The 18,651-nt window shown below is 32.2% G+C and overlaps 1 protein-coding gene across 1 annotated transcript; it reads right to left on the reverse strand.

The window, feature by feature from the left end:
* Positions 1-2,309: 2,309 nt before the first annotated feature.
* On the reverse strand, positions 2,310-18,404 carry LOC124530495 (leucine-rich repeat-containing protein 74B-like). Its single transcript, XM_047104680.1, has 10 exons — positions 18,110-18,404; positions 17,547-17,668; positions 14,701-14,876; positions 14,231-14,374; positions 12,790-12,911; positions 10,691-10,835; positions 8,552-8,744; positions 7,321-7,487; positions 5,642-5,811; positions 2,310-2,670 (listed from the first exon to the last, which is right to left on the reverse strand). The coding sequence occupies exons 1-10, from the start codon at positions 18,402-18,404 to the stop codon at positions 2,552-2,554; spliced, it is 1,653 nt and encodes a 550-aa protein (XP_046960636.1). The 3' UTR covers positions 2,310-2,551.
* Between the last annotated feature and the right edge of the window lie 247 nt (positions 18,405-18,651).

The following is an 18,651-nucleotide window of genomic DNA, read 5'->3' on the forward strand; positions in this document are numbered from 1 at the left end:
TTTATATATATGTTTTTCATTTACGTGTTTAGGAGTATAGGAAAATGAGATAGGTAGTTTCTAATACCCCTCAAAAGCATGCGACACTACGAATAGAAACTAGTTTTTAATAAATTAAACCTGTTAGTCTTAGTCAAGCTGAAAAAGCAAGAATAAAAATAATTTGTTAATAATAATGTTAGCAATGATGATAATAACCAAACTATAAATTATAATTAGGATAAGATTTGAAATTTAGATAGATTGTGATAACGATGTACGAAGATACTTCAAAAACATCACAAAGTATCCAATTTAAAGAAGACATTCGGCAAAATGACTTGGATAATATAAACATTACAGGGAAGAGGTCCGGCGCTATTTCCTGCTCGTCCTTTGTGGCGAATTGTGCACACTAAAGAACTGTTTATGTGCTGAAGTAAAAAAGTTTAACTTTGTTGGTGGACAGCCGCACTGCTGTGTGCATCAGACTGAAATGTGGGACGACTGACTCTGTCCGCCGACTAACAGGGTTGCTCAATACCTTACCATACATAAACTCAACAATTTTGAACCTTTATACAGCAATACTGCAAATTCGAACAATGTAGTCAAAGCTTTTAAACTACATGGTTAACGATATAAGACAAGGAATAATATTTTTTAATAATTTTGTAGACTAGCCTGTGGCTTTGCCTGTGTGAAAGTTAGCTGTAAATTAACAGGCTAATTAAAAATAATACGTTAATTTCATTGTAAAACACATTTGTGGTTCAACTTTCGTGGACACTTGATAGAATTGATCAAAATCTTTTCTTAGTGGATGCCTACGTCAAAACAGCTACCTGCATGCCAAATTTCAGCCCGATCCATCCAGTGGTTTGGGCTGTATATATAGATCACTATGTCAGTCAGTCAGTTTGAGTTATATATATCCAGATAGACAGATAGAAGAAGATTAGGCTAGGAGACATTGATGCTATACTAAATATTGACCATTCCTAGCATCACCGTGTATGCTCCAGCCTTTATGTACAGTCGGGTAAGAAAACGTTCGTCACCTTAAGATCTTTTTCGTGAGCTAAGTATGAGCGATCATCTGCTTTACCGATCGAGAATGACATGTTGTGTCGCAATGATTTGATGTTTAGATTCAAAAGGTACTAAGAGGTTAAGAATTGATAAACGAATAAATTTGAAAACTGACGAAGGTTTTCTTACTCTGACTGTACATTAAAATTATTAAAAATAAAAATAAATTTATGTTTAATAAAATTTTAATGTTAGGAATAGACGATACAGATGTTTTTTAAATAACAAAAGAGTGATAAAAAACATACACACGCTAGAGAGGCAGGTATTGCTAAAAGAATGAACATTTTAGTTTCGTATCAACCCTATCTAAAAGGTGGTTTAAGTGTACAACAGCCGGCCGTATCTCCACGACGATTCACTAGACTGTCTTTCCCGACGAAAGAATACTGAAAACTAATACACAACAAAAATAAACCTTATTTTCCAGTAAAAAGAATCTACTTTACCATTAAATCCAAAAAACAAGGTGAGTCACACAAAACTTGAAGGTGTGAGATGCAAAAATAGATCTTAAAAACTGTAATGTTAAGAAAAAGAAGTTTAATTTCCTGTGTACATAAAGAGCGAGGCATCCAGTTGTTAATTGAAGGAGCCTGGTGGTTTGGATTATGTCGAGTTTTTGCCTCGTTCCGGTATAATTACTTTGAGTGTTTCGACTAAGTCTGGGAAGTTAAGGCCAGTATTTTATAGAGGGTCGTTAAAATTCTATAGAGTGGTATTTCTTATACGCGTGAAGTTTGTCTTTGAAATATAGTGAAAACTTCGCTGATATATAATTAGGTAGGTACGAATCGAGATTGACTTTTATAGATATAAAAATAAATAGACAGTACCTACTTTATGCGAATAAATGGACTGCATTTTTGGTGTTAATATTTATTATATTTCTAGAAACTGCCACGATAGTTATAATAATAAATTAGAGGAATTTCGAATAATACGTATATTTATTAAGAGCTTACATACAGCTACAATAGCTTACACAAAATAAAACATAATATTTTTATAACAAATTTAAGTCAATAAATTAATGCTATACAGTAAATGATTACTATTTTAATAATAAATAATATAAGTACAAGAAAGAACCTAAATTGTCGTTAAATTAAAATCATAAAAATGATATGCGATTACCAATATGAAGAAATTAACATTGTAATAAATATTGCATTATTTATATTAAACATTGAGCATTGATGATGAATCTGTTTAATGTATAACACTGCTAAAATTGGGAGTCACTCTTAGCGGTAGTACTTACATTGAGATGGCAACCTACCATCATTAGTTTGTTTCGTAACATACATTATTTGAATATTTTCAGTTAATGGTAGTGAAAAAGTATATTTTACAATTAATTATTAAAGTGAGTTTTTTAATTTCTCGTTCTTGTGAAAAATTACATTTATATCATGAACAAATTATAATGTATAAACATAAAATATTCTAAAGACATATTCTTAATTAAATTGTTAGCTTATTTCTTTTTTTTATTTGTCGTGACTTCAGGCACGACTACCACAGGCTCTTCCTCTGGTTCTGGAGTTGGTGGTAGCTTCCTATCTGGCCACAGTCGTTCGATCATTTCCACTACACCTATAATATAATATATAATATCAACATAAAGTTATAAGACAACTTTAGTTTGGTAAGCTACTTTATTTCACTGCGTAGTTTAGGATTTTTTCAGCTGGGTGTTATGGTGTTGGCAAATTAGCTCATAAAGTTCTTGACGCTGACAATTCATCGGATATCTCTATTCTTAGCGAAATATTTTATATTGATGAAATTGAATTTCAAGTGTTCTCTCCTTATTTTAATGCACATAATCATTCACTATTATGTCTCCTGAATTTACTCGTCTAAAATTGACGACAGTAGTTGAAACCATTACTGAATGATTTCAGCTACTGTCATCAAATTTAGACATAGTACTGACAACCACCAAAGATATTTTTATTATATTTATTGTTTATGGTCCAGTTTAATCTATGAACTACAAGAGACTAACATCTTAGTTTCCGAGAATTATAACAGATTGACGATGCAAGGAAAAGTTAATATTTCATAGAATACCAATATCTTTGGGCGTCTGCCTTCCTATTTCAAAAAGATGTTCTATATTTAAAAAAAATAACATTATTTTTAATGCATTTCTTGAGCCAGAAGTTGCAAGACTTCTCAGAGAAGGTACTTATAAAATAAACAAGCGTAAATTTTATTTTCTTCGAAACTATAATCACACGACATCGACATTATGCCTTTGTCATGAATGAATAAACCCGAAACCCGATAATAATTAACTATTAAAAGCGTACGATTAGCAGAAACCATAGAACAATGGTCATGAAATACCATATTGACGTACCGAACACAATAATGAAAATTAGTACCATTGAATGAGGATCGTTTAAACCTGAAATGTAATGGCAGATGAATTATAAAAATGCCCTCAGGGTATTATTGGCTTTGTAATATCATTCACGTCAATAGTGTACAAAATTTGGTGAAAAAAATGTATTGTGTTCCGGCTTGAAGGGTGAATGCGCAACAGCCTGTAAATTTCCCACTGCTGGGCTAAGGTCTCCTTTCCCGTTGAGGAGAAAATTTGGAACTGCAGACACGAGACACATAACATCTTAGTTCCCAAGGTTGGTGGCGCCTTTGTGATGTAAGGAATGGCTGTGTCTATGAGCGGTAGTGACCATATACCATCTGGTTTATATATATGTATATTAAATCAATTTCAAAAACAGCTGACAGTGTATAAATAAAAATTATATTTGAAAGAATATGAAGGAGCTAAAACGAATTATGTCACGATTTCATTATTTATTTGCTTCTGGAAACTTCTACCACATATCCTTGCAATATATTTATTAAGAGCTTACATTAATCTTAAATGTATACTTAATCTCAAATACCTTATTGTGAATTAAATAAGTAAATTAGTTCTACAAAATAATTATAAAATAACTCTAAGACTATAAAAGTGAAACTTTGACCTCATAAAATAAGATCATAAAATTTCTGTTTTTATTACCAAAACGAAAAAATTACAGTTGTGATAAAATTTACATTCTATTTATTAAGATATATAAACGTATAACTTCTAATTATATCGCTACCCTTTTTATTTTCATTTTTTGTTTACCCGTATTTTAAGACTCTTGTTTCTTCTTATTTCAGAGTAGTTGTGGAGTTTAGTTCAACTACGTATAAATATATATCATCATATAAAATGCTGAGCTGAAATGGCCCAGTGGTTAGAACGCGTGCATCTTAACCGAAAATTTCGGGTTCAAGCCCAGGCAAGCACCACTATATATATGTGCTAAAATTGTGTTTATAATTCATCTCGTACTCGGCAGTGAAGGAAAACATCGTGAGGAAACCTGCATGTTTCTAATTTCATAGAAATTATGCCACATGTGTATTCCACCGACGCGCATTGGAACAGCGTGGTGGAATATGTTCCAAAATCCTTAATGGAAGAGGAGGCTTTATCCCAGCAGTGGGAAATTTACAGGCTGTTACTTTACTTTTTTATATAATGCATATTATTGTGATTTAGTTTTTTCCTGCTGATTGCGGAACTCAATACAAAACTCAAGTACAAAGTCGAATAATTTTTAAGCAGCGAGTTAGGAAGTTGATGAACTTCGGTGGTCTTACACAAAGGACGTAAAGATTTTAGTGCAGACTCAAAATATCTTCAATTATGATTCTGACGTGTATGTGATTTAGTAAAACATCTTAATACTCACACTTAATATATCTTTATTATTCATATCCGTAAATATATCCTTTTTAGGTACAATATTTTTCATTCATACTTTCAATTACCACATATGTATGCATTGATTGATTCCCGATAAAAACTTCCAACACCCTTTTTTACCAGACACAAAATACTTCATACCAAGTTTCATAAGAGTTCAGCGGTTTAAGCATGAAGAAACAGGAGTTGTCATCAAAAAGAAACAACATACATGACAAATATAATACTTTATACACGTAACGATTTAAGAATCTGGTAGCTCAAGTTGAGCTTAGAGAAAAACATTTCTTACACATCTCTTAAGGGTATAGCAGTAAGTGGCTAGAACTTCTCATCCTGATCAAAATATTGCAATACAAGGCATTAGGCGAGGCGCCGTCTTCATATTTATAATTTTTTATGGAAGTGAGCGGGACAGCATGCTTATTTCGTTTAAGTGTGACGAGGATGCAAAACAAGGTGACTTGACGTAAATACTAATGTCAATACGCTGATGAATGTCAATTTCACGAATATAATAATTAGCCTAAGTGGTCTATGGTTTTATTCATTATGGTTCTTGGACTTTTGAATTATAGAATTATCAAGGTGTTCTCGGTCTAATTCGAAAACAGTTACGTTTAATTTATTAATTATTATCAAAAAAATATCAGCTATGACATTTTTGTCTAGAATGTATATGTTATACCAGGAGTACTATTATGATATTTTTAATAAAACTCCTACAAAACATTATCACTTAGTTAATGAGTAAACAAATGAAGACCAAATCTTTAAACGGCTTACCGGCTAGATTTAAAGTTTTGCCACCCTTATCTATTTTTGGTCCTGGGAAAATGTCCATGAGCCCATCGACAAGATCTTCATCTAACGGCCTGCCTGCTAATTTCATGTCTCGTAAAATTTCTCTAGGCTGTAGATTGTCGTAGTACTTTATCTTCTGGAGAAAATACAACCTGAACAAACAAATAAATGAAATTTTATCTCTGTAATTTAGTTCGGTTTTTGACAAATATTATTATTGTAAATTGTTCGTAAGAATTGTGAATACTTTTTTCTGTCATCATAAATATCAATACACAGCCAAAACAATGGTCTTCAAAAGTCAAATTTGAAACATGGATTTATTTTGTTTTGTAAAAATTTAGTTAGAAACATATTGCACGTAAGTAAACGAATTCATTTCCAAGGAATGTACTAAATATACCAATTAATGTAAAGTTACTATAACACATTGCATCATATGTCATGACAAATCAGAACATTCATGAAACAAAAGAATATCGTCATAACCATAACCAATCAGAGTGGAGCTTAGGCCTAGAGCGGACTTGAGGCGCCATCTTAACATTTTTGGCGGGAACACCGTAGTGGTTATAGTCTGTGACTGGAATTTTTGACAGTGATACAGGCGGAAAACTTCGTTGGATCGTTGTAAAAGTAAATATTAAATAATAATGTTATTGATTATAACGAACTCGCTTCTCTATTATAATTGTTTGATTAATTTTTTTAAATATAATAATGGTACTGTAAAACTTCAATTAAATTGTACAATACAGTTAATACTTTGTTATGTGCTCCCATTCAACCCCGATGACGCCCACGAGACTTATAACCACTTATGATGAAATCAAGGAGGATAACGCAATCTTTCTCCGACATATATTTATTTCTACTACAATAAAACTCGCATAAGGGTCCTTAAGTATACGTACTTTTTTTAAGTATAGGAATACCTTCGCTAAGAGGTCTCGCTCTTCATAACAAGTGCAAAATAAATGTTAGAGTAATTACTTTATACTCTTACATATGAATGGAACCAATTTGGAGTTTTGGGTATAATGTAAAAATTTAAATACGTGGGTACATATATACATATAACATGTGTGTTTGTGTGTTTTAACACTCACATGTTACTTTTGATTTGGTTTTCCTAAATGAAAAAAACTGAGTGATCGAGATTGTGGCACGGATACGCTTTTCAGATTAATTAATGATTTGTTTTTAGGTTTTTATAATAACTGCCCTTTTCGTCGTTCTTTTCGAGTCGTTCTCTTATATTTTTTTTTATAGGTTTTTATTTAAATGTTTATCTACACGTTATTTAAACGTTTATTAACATGATATTCTACCCGTTTTCAATAACTAATCTATCCCTTATTTCAGTAAGTAAAGATATCCAAATCTGAAACTCATACTTTCTTTTCAATAACCTATAGACGGTTAGCATTTCCTATCGGAACTAGACATCTGTCATCGGGAGGATGGATAGCTTAATAGAGATAGGAACGCTCATACAAAAACCTTTTAAAACACAACACATTTGACAAGGATACACCGCCACCGAAAAAGAACATAACCACCCCCCCCCCCCCCACACTCCTCCTTGCCTCTCAAATGCAGTCAATCCTCGGGCGGCAACTATTATAAACAATATAAATGTGGTAATATTTTAAACTAACGCTATATCAACTCTGTTCTTCTTGGAACCGCGGCCTGCAAGGTAATCCATCCTCTTCAATATAATCTCTCTGATATCCGCATCGGAGAGAGTGTAGTCGTGTTTGATTTCACCGTGCGTTATCTTGCAATCCTTACGAAAACTCAATTTTAATACCTCTTCGCGTTCCTAGAGCAAACTCATATCTACAATAAACTGGATAAAACTAGTTACAAAAAAAAAACAGTCAGACCTTTTAATATATAAAACTACTGTAAACACTCATAATATCATATTTTAAAGAAGAAAATTGTTTAATGTAAAACATGGACCGTATAATTAAAAGTCAGCAATAATAAATGTAAACGAATACAATGATAAAAAATATTACGAATGAATCTTATTAATTTAAAACTTTTCCATATATATGATATAATATCAAATAATCCTTTAAATATTTGATTGCATTTAAGATCTTTTCGACCTCGTGACTTTATGTTAAAAAAAAGAATACGTAATTTGTATTACTTATATACATTTTTCAAATAGTTTTTCTTGAAGCTTAAAACTTTAAGCAAATGACTCAATAATTCAATCTAAACATCAAAATCATTTTATTTAATTTCGAAATTCAAATGGGACAAAAGAATTGATATTGCAAACAATATAAACATTTCTTGTACTATCCGTGTGCTAGTCTAGGACTTGGGTTCCTTAAATTAAAACAACGAAATAAAAAACCCTGAGGCGACATAGTCTCTTCATAGAATTCCCTGAAATAAGATATTTCTAACAAAAAAACCATAACTATTAGACCACAGTAAATACAGAATTTATTGTAGTTTTTTATCAATCTTGAAACACCCGTTCTATTCCAAGGTTTGCCAACAACTAGATTTACTTGGGTTTTCATCTACCCCACCTAGGTACCACCAACATATCCAAAAACCACTACTTTATTAAAATGTTACACCTCTTGTTCCCATACACGAAACTGAACACAAAAATACTAAGTATTGCTATGATCAAGTATATGGTAGGTAATTGGTACCTACTCAGACGGACCTGCACTAAGCCCTACCACTAAGTGATACAAGTCATATTGTAGCCCTTTAAAATAACTATCATTATAATATTTCTCCATGAAATTGTTATCGTTAAATCAAATTTTCTAACGTTATTTACAACTTAAAGACTTCTCATACATCTGAAAGAGTGATAAATTTAAAAAGCACTTTTAATTGGAAACTTACCTTCATAAATTTCTTATTAACTTCAATATTATCCATAAAAAGATTAACGAGATTTATATTCTTATTCCTCAGCTTACTGACTACTAGAAAAGCATCATCTCCATAGAAAGGATTAAAAGACAAGTCCAGAGTATGAAGGCTCTTCGCCATTTTAAGGCTGTTCGCTATAGTTTTTACAGCTGTATTGTCTAATCTGAAGATTAACAAAAAAAATAACTGTTTTAAAATTTATTTTACATTTCTAACTTAAAATATACATTAAACTATTACAATAAATCACACAGTTCCAAAGAGGTGATGGAATAAAAGAGACGAATAAAAGTAATTTTTACCCGTCTCCGGTACCACCCACTCATCAGATATTCTACCGCCCAACAGCAGTAAGTACTCAGTACTGTTGAGTTCTGCTTTGAAGGGTGATTAGTGTAACTACATGCACTAGGGACATACCACCTTATTTACCGTTGTCTAAGGCCGTGGAGACCACTTACCATATTTGTATAGGTAGCCCATTTGCTCGTCCGTCTATTTTATAAAAGAAAATATAAACAGTGTGGATGGTCACCAGCTTAAATTATAAATGCCGAAATTCAAACTTAGATACCATATTTCTGTATAAAGATTCTATCGTTCCCTTATTAAATATCATATTATATTGCTTTAATAACAACATTTTTATAAATGGCAAATTCTAAATAGCTCTAAAAAACGAGAGCAAAATTCTTCTAAACGACAATGGCACCAGATGCTCATTAACAGAGAATAAAACCTTTTTTCACGTAAGGGAAATAGCTACAGTGCGCCATACGTTTCACCCTGTCACGTCACGCTGGCTCGTGACGCATATTATGTCCACTTTACATAATGGCGACTGTGGACGCCACTGTGGTCACAAACTTATAATTGTATAGACCAGATGCGTTGCACGGACGAACTTAACGTCCTAGTAGAAATTACGACACTATAAACTTGGTCACGGGAAGTTTAATTTTTATAAAACCTGTTGGAAGAATGTAAACAACGTCTAACTCGTTAATACTTCTTTTTGTCATCTCCTAACTTTTTCTAGTGCTTGTCAATTTGTTATGTCACTTGCACTTTTTTCAATAAACCGTTTTAATTGCTATACACCAATGATGTTGTAGTAAACAGATATGTCATTAACGCGCAAAAAGTGAAGACTAGAAAACGTCCTAATTGGAACGTTTGCCTTTAGTTGTTTTAATACGTTATAATACATCATAATTACGTAGTAATACGTTTTGCGTAATTAAAACATCTAGTTATCCCTTTTACTTATTGTTTTTGTCAAGCTATCCTTTTTACTTGTAACAAATGTAAAATAAACGGTCCCCGGCGCCGCACACTTTTTTCTGTTGTTAGTATGGGTATAACATATCTGTTTATTAGAATATCATTGCTATACTCTAAATCATATTATTTCTACAAAACCTAATGGCATTTCTTCTCTATATAGTCTAGCTATTATAGTATTATTCTTTAGACGTATTTATAATTTTTGGACACGCTAAAGACAGCCACAGGATCCTGTGCCCAGGCTTACCTACGAATGGCACAGAATATTAGGAATTGCTGGAGGAAGGTGGTGCGAAGCGTTCAAGAGAACCACACGCATGGTGGACACGACCACTGGAGTAATGAGAAAACGACTAAGAAGAAAGAATAATCCTAATTTCATGAAAAATATAATAAGTTGCTAGTAACCAAACGTTTGCATATATTTTCGTATCCGGATTTTGTTCAGCGATTGCGGAAAACATCAAAAATAAATGGAATGAAAAATGAAATAACCATTCTTATCCACTTTCCCTGATCAAGTAACAGGTGACAGGCGACACGATTTAACGTTTCAAATACATTTATTGTATGCTCTGAGCTAACTTAAAACCATATTTGACGGAGTAAGCACGTATCACCACAAATCGTAAATTGACAAACAAAAGCAGCATCAAATCTATTGGCATTTCAAGTAATGCCAATAGTTTTAGGCAGACCTATTAAATCAGAAACAAGAATCAGGCAGAAATCTAGCAGATACTAAGAAACGATCCATCGTTCATTGAATCAAAAATGTCTAAGCCGAATATAAAAATAAGGAGTATAATTCTCAAACTTTACCTATTATTACTTAGATTCAATACACGAAGTGTTTTAATGGATAACACCTTCTTGAGAATCTTGCTTATTACCAGATTGTTCCAGGACATATTCAGATTAACCAATACTTCACTTTCACTGAGATAGCTGAGAAATTCATTCACACCTAAAAATAAAAGTAAAGTTGTAGCCTGCGTATGTAACACGGATCAGTTAAAACCACCTCACTTCTCCTACATTTTAGGAGAAGTCTTAGGCTTATTCCATAACGTAGCTCTAACGCGATCTGTAAGAACGATCTTAAACGTCAAAGTCACATATCTTTATTCAATATGGAAGTGTTACACTTGCTTATTGGTAGTCAAAAACTTACCACTGTTTCGCAAAATAACACTTGGGACCTAAAAGAAAAATTTCATTTTCACAAGTACGAACATTATATATGTAGGTATCCTTACGAAGATCTTTATGGATTAAATGTGACACAGCTAGTTTATAAAATAATAATATAAAATACAAACAGCAATTTCTGTTTTAACATATTTTCGTACGTGAATATATTCATTTACCGAAATGCAATTATATGTAATATTTAAATACGCCAGAGAGCAAGGATTTTATAAACCACAGTATTGAATATTTTTGTGGTGTGAAATTAAGGATATTGAAATTAATGTTGTCTTAAATTTTCGCGATTACACATTGAAATAAAACTAGCTATAATGGATTTGAATCGCGTATATTAATTATTTTTAACATCCCGACGTTTCGAGCACTTTACAGCGTTCGTGGTCACGGGTAGACAGTCTACCCTGTCTAGTCTTAATATACGCGATTCAAATCCGTTATAGCTAGTTTTATTTCGATATTGAAATTGCTGATAATGTTCTTATATTCGTTTCAACGATTTTGAAACTTGTTGAACTAAATTAATGTCCGAACAAACATTTTTTTCTAGATTTTTTTGAGAATAGAAAAATACATGAAACTATAAACTAAATAATTGTTCTTTATTAAAAATGAGTAATTTTTATTTGTTCAAAATCTGCAGATTCCGTGGAATAACTCATCTCAAATCGTATGTCATAAAAAATGTATTGATAAATTTTTGTTCAGCGCACCGTCGATCGAGTACGAAAGCGCCTCATACACACATACCGGCACGGGGAACAATTCCAATCCATCAGCGAAAGGATTCCCATAGAGAATTTGAGTCAGGCAGATGGCCGGACATTCAAATCTGCTAAATCCATTTTTCGTGCAATAAACTCATTCCGTTGACCCGACACAATTGGGATAAAGGCAAACGAATAATAAAGGTGATTATGATTGAAAAATAGTAAGAATACGTAATCAAGAAAATAGATGTAGAAGATTCATTCATTTCTATCACAGCAGATTTGAAACATGATGCTTGAGTAAAAAGCGCTTGGTCGAAACCCTTCAGTAACAATCCAGAAATTGTATTTGTTCGTTTGTCGAGCCATTGTCAGCGCTGATCTGTGACCTGCCGGGTCGGTTTGACGTTCCATCCAAATACATTTTTTTTTATGTTATAGGGGGCAAACGAGCAGGAGGCTAATGGAAAGTGATTGCCACCGCCCATGGAGATCTGCATCACCGGGGGTTTGAAGGTGCATTGCCTTTAAGGAAGGAGTACGCTCTATTCTTGAAGATTCTCAAGTTGTATCGAATATATATCATCGTTTATAAATGAAAGTGAGGGAATATTAATTGTACCTAATACTAGCACACATAAGCATACACATAAATACACATCATCGTCACTACAACATTGTCTACGAAGTCAGCTGTATCTCTTAGGAATGTCTAACATCATATTACACTACAAAACGATGTGTATTGATAACGTTACTCTTATTTTTAGAACCGCGCCGATTTATATTCGAATCAATCGATATAAAACCATTGACAATTTATTTATACCTATTAAATAAACTTTATACGATGAAGAGCAAAACGGAATACCTTACAAATACTTTAAATTAAATGTCCTTTCGCAATGCGCCAAACTTTTATAACTAGCAAACTTCGTGCCCTATCTGAATCGCTCAGGAAGGTGGATAAACGCATTTAGTTTGTTAATGAGTTCCACTTGCCTTTGAGCGAGGACATTTTGTTCCACGAGAGGTCCAGGTGAGTTGTCGTGTTGTTGCCTTCAATAGCAGCCGCGAATGACGAAGCCGCCTCGGAACTCAAATCGTTGTAGCTCAGATTCAACCTTTTGTAAAGTTGATTCCCTTTCAATATACATCTATATACATACTAGTAGTCTCACGCGGTTTCGCTCGCTTTTAGGGTATTGATTGTCATTTGTCAGGCAAACAAATAAGCCAATATCCTTTCCTGGAGTTCAAGTTTCCTTAATACAAAATTTCATCAAATTCGGTTCAGCGGTTTGGTCGTGAAAAAGCGACAGACAGACAGACAGAACGACTTTCACATTTAATAATTAATATAGATCTAACCACAATTTTACTAAAACTGATACTTATTACTTATTTCATAGCAAAGACCGAGTGCCCATGTGAGCCAAATATCTATATTATAATAATAAAATGAACAATTGAAAGCTACTAGTGAATATGGGGATCTCTACAAAATAATATATGTTTTAGTGGATGCGATGTAATTAATTGCCTATATTAGGATATTGGATATATTCGCATCATGATGAAACAACGGCGAATAGGATTGGATCTAAATGGCTAACTTGATAATTTCGACGTTTCGACGGGAGTGCAGCCGATTTCCTAATAATTTTACGATAGGATGGAATTTCGATTACCATTGGAATGGGGCTGGCAGTAATTTCCTATTTTCAAGCAGCTTAACATAGCTCGGTTGTGTGTTGATAAATTTTCATAGGATTTGAAAGCGATAAGCTAATATTTATTTTCCTATTTATCAAATAAAAAACATATGTTTTCACCTTGCTGCTTATAAGGCGTTTTATTATATATTTTTTTTACTTAAATGTTTATGCCAGCTATATTATTTCACTTAAAATAATGCAAATATGAAATCTACTTGTTATAATTTTAGTAAAGCCTTATTAACGTTACGAGGGCTCATTTCAATTGAGATATATATAAAGTTTATTTTCTCTAAGTTGAGTACAGTAACAACGCACCTAAAGTTACGAAGAACCTTTAAATATATATCTATTTAATATTGTAGCTAATCATTTACCAACGATACCCTCATTTTTAAATATTAATGTAAGACTCAAGACATCAATAGCTGTAACGTACGTGTTAATATGTAACGTCTCACACATTCGCTAGACAAAAATGTGTTCGTTTAATGACAAAATAACAAAGAATTTAATCCGATAAACTCTCTGCGTCTACGTTATTCATTGTCATTTTCAAAAGTCTTCATTCCTGATATTTACCAAATATATTGGTTTGACAAAAAACAATTCTCTCAGCAATATGTAAGTCATAAATTGCTTTAGATTATTCTTATAACTACTTTTATTAGAAATATGTTCGCTTGATCATATAGTAATGATGCAGATATTTTTAACATATCTACCTTTTGATAACAGCTCCTTTAAAGATCTGCTGGGCGAGGTGTTCGAACCCGATGTCTCCTATTTCGTTGTAAGATAAATCCAGTTCTTCTAGAGGTCGAGAAGCAAAGAACACCACTAATCTTTTAATACCACCAGCTCTGATCCTGAAGAGTTATGTTATGTCTGATATATTATTTACATTTCCACTATAATGTTATGTATTATTTTGCAAGTTTTAATATGATACAAAAGTCATTTTGCTTCTCTGTCAGTTGTAGGCGAAGGGAAAGAGAACGACAAATGGGGCATCTATCTAGATCCACTACCATTTCCGCACAATTGTTTATATCCATAATAATTATCTTTACTAAAGTTGAATAATAAATTCTATATCAATGTTACAATTTTCGTTTTCAAAATATTACAGGAAAATTTTCAAATTTAGAATTGGAATCTTCTTTTTATTTCTACGTTATACACAAAGCCATACCTGCATCTTGATAAAATTAACTCTTGTAGGGTAGCATTATCCCCCAGTATTTGACCGAGATGATAACAAGCGTCTTCGCTTAGGTAATTAGACGTTAGATCTATGCGTCTAACATAACGATTATATGTGAGAGCTATGGACATAGCTCTGATACCATTAGGATTAACGCCATAGTACTGAAAAATAAATATTTTTTAATAAATAGGCATTAGGCTATTTGATTGGTTTTAAAATCCATTTTATACTATTTAGTAGAGGTTAAGGAGCTCAGTAAATGTTCATTTTTTTATTTCTAGTACATATTTGCCGAAAAATATCATATTAAAAATTCCATATTTAAATAGCGCGCAAAAACGTTACTTGGACAATATGGCGCTGCAATGGGGTCGGTGACGTCACTTTACTGTATTTTAATCTGTGGTACATATAAAAGAAAAGCTAGGTTTACAAGAAAGTGACTTCATTATAAGCCCGGCCAGTCAGGAGCGTTGTGTGTCACGTGACAAACATTTGAAAAAATGCATTTTTATTTATGGATTTTTGAACAAATTAAGTATTATTTTCGACTTTCGTTAGTAAATAACCATTTTAAACTCATAATATAAACTGATTACAATATTTCACAATTTATTTTTCGCATTGTCAAATAGCCTATTGTAACGTAAGATTCATATCATAATTAGTATAGAACTTATAACGTTTCTATTTTCTGATTTCAAAGACGACGTTGTATGATAATATATCTTTTCAGTTCTCCTTGACATCTTTAAAGGCATTATTCATTTTCTATGTACGAACCAGCGACCCGGTCAGGCTCCGTACGGATGCAATTTATTAATAAAGAAAATGTTACATAATATACAGTTCTGGGAGAATATACTTTTTAAACCGGTGGTAGCTTCACTTAAAATATATATTAAATGACGATTCAAAACTGCTTGTAAAAGCCTACTTGAATAAAGTATATTTTGATTTTGGGGATTACGACACCAAACAAATTTTACATCTTTATAATGCAAATATAGAGATATTTATTACTTATCCTAAAATGCTTTATTATAATGGGGCTCGGAGGAGAAGCCTCTACTCTAAAGAGTAAAAGTACTCTAAAGAGTAGAAAAAATGTCCCAAGCTATTCGATCAAAACATTCAAGTATTGGTGAGTAATCCTAACTATTTTTAGCTGAAGTAAAAAAGTTATTTTTTGTCCTATATTATAAATATTTTCGCCGACCATGATTTATCTTCTGAGGATATAAAATAGATATAAAACTTAGGAATTCGTCAGTTGTTTTCATCTAGTATCGTTGCTTTATCAGAATAACGGACGTAGAAGACCTATCAGTAGTAAGGTTTATTGTAGATGGTATAGTTTATCAGAGTCAAAAATAAAAAATACTATAAACAAAAGTTGATCTTATTGCTAAAACAGCGCATCTCTTCCAAGCATTCTTGACTGAAGTGTATGGGGCGTTGATACCGGTAAGGACATATATATAGAGACGTATATAGTATAGACGTATATAGTATAGTATATAGTTTGATGCATGCATATTTTCTCATTAAACACGCCTTAAGAAAGAAGACAGCTGTCGTATGCCGTCACGGCAAAACGGTAAGGTTAGCTAAGCCGTCACGGAACCCCTCCACAGCCGTTCTGTTATCTCTTGTGTATAAATGACGCATATATGTAGTATGCGTTATAAACTTCGTAAAAAATATTAAATGAAATATAACAGAAAGTTGAAAAGCGGGCTTGGATTAAAAGATCACAGAAGGATGTTGCCGGAAGCTCGCTATTTAGTCCTTTTAAAAGAAAACTACACAACTTGCATAGAAATTTTTAATAATCCACCAAAAATGACTAGTTACCTTTAAGGTTTAAAAAAACTAAACTTAAATTTGGACCAGTAAATAGATTTTTTTTCTTTAACAAGAATATTTCAAATAAAAAATAATGCAGATTTCTTTTTATAAACATTGAGATTACTTTTAAAAATTCTTTATAAATTAATTTTTTTTATTATTTAGATTGTATTAATTTTACACATAGTTTAAATAATAATGATGTTACGTTGTTAATATTTGATAATTGCAATATGATTGTTAATATAAATTTCAATTAACATGTTTGCATAGGCGATATTTATTAGATACATATTTTCTACCCAAATGTACCAAACGTCAATGCATGCAAATTATTCGTGATATAACCTCCTTTCTACAAAAACATCAGTAACGACGTAAACACTTTATTTCTCAGTTATGACTCCCTGGCTTATTTAAACAATATTTTGAATGTCTACTCTTACCATTTTTAACTATCTTACAACGTCGATTGTTGACTGTCAGCCGACAGCCACCCAAATTGCCGCCAATTTTAAATTTAGCGCCATATTTTTTTTTCTTAATTATCACAAAACTAGTAAGACGGTGGATATAATTTTAAATAATTATTGATATCAAATAAATAATCATAGATATTCTTTTAAATAGAAATTGGTTATATTTCGATATTCAAACATAATAATTGTTTTACATATATTATAAAAATAAGAACCAATTTTTTCAAGGAATTCTATTTTTTTATTCATTTTTTTCGTTATTTCACACCTGCCAGGGTTCCCGTGACGCCAACATTTTTTGTTTAAAATAATAAACAGTTCGGAGCATAAATGCAAATCGTACTATACTTTTCAGCCTGTATATTATAAAACAAAAAATGCTGTTTTTTCAGACAGTATATTCGTATGCAATTTTTACGGCAGAGTGTATCAGAAAGCAATAAAGATTTCTATCCTTTAAATGGTCTGACTGCTGCTTGAATTGTAAATAATGGTGCTTACTTTCAAATCAATGACTTCCCCAAGCAGCCCTCGGAGAAAACTCCTCACTGGAATCACTTTCATTTCTTCACATAAATCCAAATACAATTCTTGGCCATCGAGTGGAAAATGCTTGATGTCTTCTAAATTTTATTTTATAGAATGAAAAATGTTAATCCCTTGACTTTATTAATCTATTTTAAACTTAAAAAAAAATATTAACCTGCATTTTTTTTTTATTTAATAAAATAACTGACAATGGTCACCACCCGCCATTAGAACCTATACATTAGCATCATAAGAAATATTAACCATCCCATACATCGTCAACCAACCAGTCTATAGAACTAAGATGTTATGTCCTTGTGCCTGTAGTTAGTTACACTGGCTCACTCACCCTTCAAAATGGAACACAATAATACCGAATATCACTGTTTGATAGTATATGTGATTTGTAGTACCTAGTAAAGATAGGAGAAGAAGATAAGAAGGTACAGTATTTGGAAGTGGAGCCTCCACTACCAAATACTGTACCATTTACTCGTAATTTTATTTGTACTGTTGATTTAAAAATAAATACGAACCCGGTTCCAATAACGCATCCATTATACCAGGATCCTTAATACAAGGGTATGCGTAATAGAGATGCCTCTGTACTGTACTGTCAGACATTGGTATATACTTGGTACAAATTTCACCACTGCCCGGGTCATACAGACCCTCTTTGTACGCCGCCATTTTAGTGTTAACACTTGAAGGCATAGACATTAACGCCCAGTCTCCCATCTCATTATCGGATGATGATAATGAACGCATCGAATTTTTGTAACATACACTTATTTGTATATCTGGAGATCTTATTGAGTCGCATGACGACATTTTTAAGTTTTAAATCTTCTTAGTTTAAATTAAAAACTTATTCATATATTTATAGAATTATTTTATTTTAATTATAGTCTCGGTATGTAATGTACCGTAAAACGGTGCCTATTTTATTTTTGCAACGTTGTTTATTTTTCTTTTTATCAAAACGCCTAATTATTGACAGCATTCAAAGCTTTCAATTCTTTATTAAAAAAACTGCAAGGAGTATTTAATGCATTGCGTTAATTTATAAAATAATAAT

This window comes from Vanessa cardui, chromosome 6 (genome assembly GCF_905220365.1).
Source record: "Vanessa cardui chromosome 6, ilVanCard2.1, whole genome shotgun sequence".
Taxonomy (NCBI): Eukaryota; Metazoa; Arthropoda; class Insecta; order Lepidoptera; family Nymphalidae; genus Vanessa; species Vanessa cardui.